The 7163-nt window shown below is 40.7% G+C and overlaps 1 protein-coding gene across 3 annotated transcripts in view; it reads right to left on the reverse strand.

Moving 5' to 3' along the window:
* Bard1 (BRCA1 associated RING domain 1) overlaps nucleotides 1-6150 on the reverse strand; it is a 90135-nt gene extending 83985 nt beyond the window's left edge. For 2 of the 3 annotated variants that reach the window (XM_047547488.1, XM_047547489.1), the window contains exon 1: nucleotides 5910-6150. In XM_047547488.1, the coding sequence (XP_047403444.1) occupies nucleotides 5910-6052 (143 nt within the window). In that variant the 5' untranslated portion in view covers nucleotides 6053-6150. The remainder of the gene's footprint in view (nucleotides 1-5909) is intronic. The other variant, XM_047547490.1, reaches the window with a different exon arrangement.
* Nucleotides 6151-7163: the final 1013 nt, after the last annotated feature.

Consider the following 7163-nt stretch of genomic DNA (forward strand, 5'->3'; position numbering starts at 1 on the left):
ATGAGTAAGACATTTGCATGGTAACATGATTTCTGTACCTTCAAAATTCAACTAAACTACTTTCTTCCCATCTGTAGTCATACTTCTGTAACTTTATATGTAGTTGATTTGGATAGATCAATGCAGTCAGTGAATTATAACTTAGGGAAGAACTAAGTTGTGAGAATAATTTTTAAAAAGATCCTATTCATATAAAATTTACCTTATAAAGAAAAAAAAAGTAAATTACAAGACTAAGACTGAAGCAGAATTATTTCTTAACAGAATGGCTCCCTAAGTTCCTATGAGATACCAACTGCTACTTAATATTAGGTAGGACAACTACCTCAGTGTTCTTATACTTTAGAGAATCCTCAAAGAATTTTTAAGTCTTGGACCAATGTGTTTTATATGAATATGTGGAGTCTCTCCAAGTCAATCAATTTGTTATGCTTTGCTTTAGGTGAATAAATACACAGTCCTTAGTAAGTATGGTAATGGATAACGACACAGAAGCATCTTGTTCATTATAGCTATTTTTTATGCAAATTCAAGAAAATCACATGGGAAAACTCAAAATCTTATCAAATTGTTTAATGTCAATAAATGTTGAATGAATGAGTCAAATATACCAAAAGTAAAATGGGCAACTTAAGTCTGATTTTAATGAGAAATTATTAAAAAATCTAATTACTATAGGAGAATCTCTTATTTAGTCACAGAGAATACAATGTATGCCTGTGTCTTTTATTATCTTTCCATCACAGTAAAGCAATGTCTAAGTAACTGCTCATCTTCCATCCTTTTAAAGCCCCATCTCTTCTACCTGATATTCAAATATTAAGTGTTCATGGTTCACACCTAGGCATTCCTCTCTTCTCTTGTCACCCCCATAAATGGCCTTCATTCAGCATTTATATGCATCAAACTTTCTGCCATCCTAAAATCTCTCCTGAGCCCAGACTTGCTAAACAATAACTTCACTTGTAAAATCATTTTCTATGCTATGGGGGACAGTATAAAGGGTCTCCAGCTGAGTGCAGTCGCATGCAGTGGCACCTGTAATCCTAGCACTCTGGAGGCTGAGGCAGGAGGATCACTTGAGCTCAGGAGTTTGAGACTAGTCTGAGGAACACACTGAGATCTATCTCAAAATAATTTGTTTAAAAAAAAAAAAAAAGTAAATTTTTAAAAAGGGTGCCCCACATGTCTAGTATGTTTCTACAGCAGTCACAGTCCTATATAATATAACACCAACTAGGTGATCACCCATAATGGAACTTTGTATAAGGTGGGTTTAGCTCTAACTCCCAAAAGAAAGACCTATATCTACAACTGCCCTGAGGCCTTAGTCTCTGCTCAGTATGAGTAATTAACCCCAGAAACCTCAAGAGGATTCCTGACGATTCAGGTGAATTAACTAGGTCATTCTGGTACTACCACTTTGTAACTGTGATCCTAGCTGATCTAATTTTTTCATAATTTAAGAAACACCAAAAAACTACATGCCTGGCACTGTGGCAAAAAAAAATGTAAACCTGTCTTTATGAAACATTTAGTAGAACTGAAGGAGACAGACAGCAATCAAAATACCACATAAATAAAATCCCACTTATAAATTCAAATTTGGAGGATATGATACAAACTGAACACCGCATGTACTCTTTTCTTTGTGTAAATTTAACTTTGATAAAAAGTTTTACCAATATTTTACATCCAATCAACACTAATAATTATGAAAATCGCTACGTGTGTTAGTTTTAAAGAGTAGTTAGTCCCTGTTCTTCATATTATAGAGAAGAACAATAAGAGTTCCAGGAAAGCTATGTGAATTGCTCTCTGTAGGAAATTAAATATGTGAACCAATGGGATGATCTCTTATCAATCTGACCCTGTCTTAGCTCCGTTTATCCTACAATTCTTTTCAGCACACCATCATTTTTTAATAACACCCCATAATTAGCAATGGCTCCACTTATAAAAATCTATCTATACCCCAAAGCCTAATTCAAAAGTCCATGAAGCATTCTTGCACTACAACCCCAACAAGTACACTTCTCCGTATCCTCTTGGCCGTCATCACAATATACCCTGAACTGTGTATACATTTTACCCCTTAAAATTAAGTATACACTCTTTAAGGGTACAATATGCATCAACACTAACTACCGTACTGCTTCAGTGATTTCTTGTCGTTCTAATGAATAACCAGCACCAGAGCAAACCAAAGGGAGCAATCATCCTATTAAAGGATCACTGGCCCGTTAAGAATGCCTCTGAACATTCAAAACTCCTAAAGAAAGATAGAAGCCGAATGCTGGAGTCAGGAAATCTATCCTTTATTTATGAATATTAATTCATTTAATTCCCATCACAACCTGGCAAGGTAAAAACAATTACTAGCACATTTTGCAGATTAAAAAAAAAGGAAGCATACAAAGATCAAATAACAAGCCCAAAATCACTGAAGGATTTGAGGCCTGGGAGTTCCAGAATACATGTTTAACCACTAAGCTGGGTTTCCTCAAAATAAAAAAAATATGAAATTAATTTTGATTGCCTTTTAAATGACAAGAGTGATTCAGGAGGAAAAAAAATCCACCTATTCTAAAAAGTTGTAACATCACATTTTAGCTTTTTTACTAAAAAAGATTTTAAAAGGCCAATATAGGGTTGGGGATGAAATTCAGCATTAAGAGTGCTTGCCTAGAGCATGTGAAACCCTAGGTTCAATCCCAGTACTGCAAAAAAAAGGCCCAAAATACAATCATCATAAGTCCAAACCACTCTATGCCCAAAATGTGACAAGTACTTAATTCACAAAACTCCACCATATAACACCTGGGCTTTTATAGGGCAGATCCTATTTCCATTTCCTGCTTCCTTTAGGAATACATTATTACTATGCTCTCTGCCAGCCTCTCAAATGATAAGGTCTTGCTGCCTCATTTTTCCAAATCTTTAAATAGCTTCTATCTGGTTGTGAGACTTGGCCCTAACACAAATGTCACATCTGGCCTCTTGAACATTTTCATCAGTTTCACCTTGAAGCAACACTCATGTTAAAGGTCAAGAAAGGATGCCCTGAAATGTAGCCAATTCACCCTCGCCAACAAGTAATGCTTGCTGCAAAATAGATCCAATGTGCTACACAAGACAGGTGACAGCTGGGAACACCAGATAGATGACAGCTGCAAGCTGAATGTGAGGGTAATCGGGGTAATCACTAGCCCACTGGATGGAACTTTGAAACTCTGTAAAAGGACATACTGACACAATTTCAAATAACATGACACCGCTTTGAATGGTGGCAAACGAAAGCAAGAAAGAAGCAGGCCACCCTGTGTCGCTACTTTCCAGCAATGTCCCACAGCTACCAGGGCAAAGGCAGAGATAAGAAGAATATGTTTTTCCCCTAAGGTAATGTACAACAGGCCATCCTTTGCTCACTACAAGTAGTAACAAACTTGCAAGAGGGGAAAGCAAAATCATTTCTAAATACTAAATGCCATGTGAAGTAACTTTTAGATCAAAAGAATTTTTAAACTTAAGACATTTTTCCTATTAATACTGAGATAGCAAACAATTACCTGTGGGCCAAATCAAGCCAGCAGCCTGTTTTCATACAACTCCCTACCAAAGAATGGATTTCACATTTTTAAGGGATGTAAAAAAACAAAAACAAGGGGCTGGAGTTGAAGCTCAGTGATAGAGAGCTTGCCTAGCACGTGTGAGGCACTGGGTTCCATCCTAGCACCACATTTAAAAAAAAAAAAAAAAAAAAAAATGAATAAAGGCATGGTATCCATATATAATTTTAAAATATTAAAAAAAAACTAGAAACAAGGGCTTCGAAGTCAAAAATATGCACTGATATTTTACAGAAAAAAAACTGTAGAGCCCTATGTGAAAATATACACTCTAAAGAAGTTATAGTTCATCCATTGGTGGTTTGTATATTAACTAAAATAATAATAACTGGAATTATCACTCTGTCACAAGTGGATGAGATATATTAAAAATCTGGGGCTGTCTCTCCCTCTGAAGAGGGACCATATGCTCCCTGAAGTATGTATTCCTTGCTTTACCCCAAAGGCATCTCTCATGAGATTTACTCATTCTCCCTTCCTAAATAAACCTCTAAGCGGTTAAAAAAAAAAAAAAAAAAAAAAAAACTGGGCCCAGATACTGATGGCTACCATCAGTCCCTTTGGCTCTTGCTTACTTCAATCAGAAAGTGGAAAAACATTTAAGAGGTGGTAAAAAGTGAAATGGTTCTGTTAGATTTTAGAAAAATCTAGAGGTGACTCATGGAGAGGACCTCTTTAGTCTCTTCCATCATTCAGAAGCAGAGATATCTTTTTGTATTTTTAAGGCACTTATTAGTAATCATTTACTCTGTGATAATTACCACTCAACAATTTATATGTATAATTTCGATTAGTTTCTCCCCTGGTCCCAACACAGAGTAAGAGTTGAAATGTTTGTCTGCTTTGTTCATTACCAAGTCCCCAGAGAAGTATCTGGCACCTTGCAGGTGGTCAATAAACTTATTATAATTATGAATAAGTTCTCATGGGAGAATGAGTTCACCATTACTTACACATACAGAATGAATTACCTGGTCCATTCATAGTGTCAAAGCTGGAACCTGAATTCAAGCAGTCTACAGTCTAAGTGAAATGCTGTTTCTATACAAAAATGAGTCATCTAAATATCTAACTTGTACTGACTATTAAGGTGTGAACTACAACTGCTTCTGTTATTGCAACTAGAAATGCCAATTTAAATTTTTTTTTATCCTCAGATGAATAATCCACATAGAGAAAAAAAAGACATACAACTCAGAAGGTCTTCACATACTAATTTTAGGAAAAATACCACTATTCTCAGGAGTATAATAATGTCATCTTGTCAGATATAAAGTTTTTGTAAAACAAAATCATAAGTACGAAATTTGTGACAGTTAAGTCCTTTGTATATTTAAATAAAAATTATCTGTGTATGTAACATAGCAGTGATTCTACAAGTTGGAAAACAAATGGGAAAAAATCAAAATGAAGTCCAAAAGGAAATACTGTTGTGACAGTTACAAGCAGAAAGCCTGCCAGGATGATCTTGATGCAGAAATAATAAACAGTGCATACAACGGTTGCTTAATAAATGCTTTTAGAAGAAATGAAAAAGCCCTTCTTGGAACTTACAAAACTTCCTGGGTTCGATACTAGAAAGAGCTACAGGAAAAGCAGCAGCAGGACACACCAGTCATTTAAATAATGCCTTTGGGATGAACACAAACTCTGAGCGGGCTAGAGATGTGGATCAGCGACACTGCGCTGGAATCCCAGGCTTATAACCAAACTAAGGAAATGAAAATTAAATAGTGGTGCCCATCACACTGTCAATGCCAAAAAGCCCCCAACAAGCGTCTCAAACACTCCACTCCACTCCTCAAAGTTGTTACGTTGAAAATGTCAAAATAGGCCGGCCGGGCAAAGACTAACTATCCTTCACACTTAAAGGTGCTCTGTTGCGGCCCCAGCCCTGGGCTTCCCGGCTCACCAGCTCACAACCCTCAGGCGCCTGCCAAGGCGCGCAGCCTGGCCCCGCCCCGGCCTACAGATTCAAACCCGGAGGCGGAGCCAGGGCCCGGCAATTCTGGCCACACCTCCAGGCAGTTCGGCGGCCCGCTAAAGTTCCACAAGTACCGTTTTAGTTCGGTTTGGAACAAGAGGCTGGAAAACCGACCCAAAAGGACAGGGCTGGGGGCCTCGGAGGGGACAACCAACGCCAGATCGCTGGGGAAGTGCTAACTGCACGCCGGCCCGAAAGCCGCAAGGGGACCGTAGGGGGATCGCGAGGTGTGAGAAGACCCACTAGGGGCGACCCTGCCCCCTCGGCAACCCCCTCGAGCCAGGCTCCGTCTTTACCAGCGCGAGCAGCGCAGCAGCTTCTCCAGGCGGTCGAGCGCAGCACGGCTGTGGGCCCAGGCCCCGTCACCCGCCGGCTCCATGGCGAGCGCCGGGCGAGGCGCGTTCCCGGAGCGGACCCTGGGCTGCCGGCTGCCCGGCATCGCCTAGCCGTCACGGGAAAGGCTTCTCGGGGGGCGAGATGCCGGGTGGACTCGGGCAGCGTGGAACCCCACGCTGCTGGCCAGGGAACCGTCCGGGCCGATCGGTTCCCGCGTAGTGGCTGGCGGGACGCCGGGGGGCGGAGCGGCCGAAACGCGCTGAAATTCCGGGCGCGCGGGGCCAAGGGGCGGGGCCGCGAGGGCACGCCGGGGCTGGGTGGGCGGGGCCGCAGAGGCGCGCCTGGAGTTGGCGGGAAAGGAGGCGGGCCGCTGGCAAGGAGGGATCCGTGATCCCTGCAAGTCCTTGCCCTCCTGGAGCTGACTGAAATCACCAGTGGAGAAACTTGGTTGCGCATTAGCTTTGAAGCGTGCCCTTTAGGACGGGAGGTGTAGCTTAGTGGTAGAGTGGTAGAGCTTATCTAGCGTGGACTTGAAGCACTCCTGATTCCCAGCACCAGGAAGGAAAAAAAAAAAAAAAACATTTTTGCCCACTGTTGAACTTGGAAAAGTTTTTCCCGCGACAAGGCTGATACCACTCTTTTTTCCCTAAGAATGTAACTTTTTCTTTTCTCCCTCTCCCTACCCCAATTTGGAATATAAGAGCCAAGTAAACATAAAGGTTTCTGTCTCATTTAATTGAAAATATCTCTTCAAATGCATGTTTAAACGTTCGGGCTTACAATGTGACGAATAAAATGTCAAAAAACTTTTGTTTATTAAAGAGTGTGTCTACCTTTTCCATAAGGATCTTAATTAACAGATAACACCAATGGAGTACCACCTGTTCATTCTCCACCCTAAGGAACTTGGTCACCAAGTCCATGTATTTTTCCTCTACCTTCAATTTAATCTGCCCACTTCTCTGTCTCTTCAGCAGCCCCAGCTGCCTCGTCCTCATGTGGGCTAATGTATAAGCTTCAATTGACATCTGTTGTCCACCCTAGTTACCGCCAATCCTTAGGCTACAAGGGCAGTCATTTAAAATATTTCCAAATGCAAAATTCATCTTGACACCTAATTAAAACTCTTAAGGATATTTCCCTGCCCTTTGATTCACGTGGCCTATACTGCTTGTCAAAACATTCCCCACCTAATAGTGTCCTGCCCCTACAGG

The sequence above is a fragment of the Sciurus carolinensis genome, chromosome 3 (assembly GCF_902686445.1).
Source record: "Sciurus carolinensis chromosome 3, mSciCar1.2, whole genome shotgun sequence".
Taxonomy (NCBI): domain Eukaryota; kingdom Metazoa; phylum Chordata; class Mammalia; order Rodentia; family Sciuridae; genus Sciurus; species Sciurus carolinensis.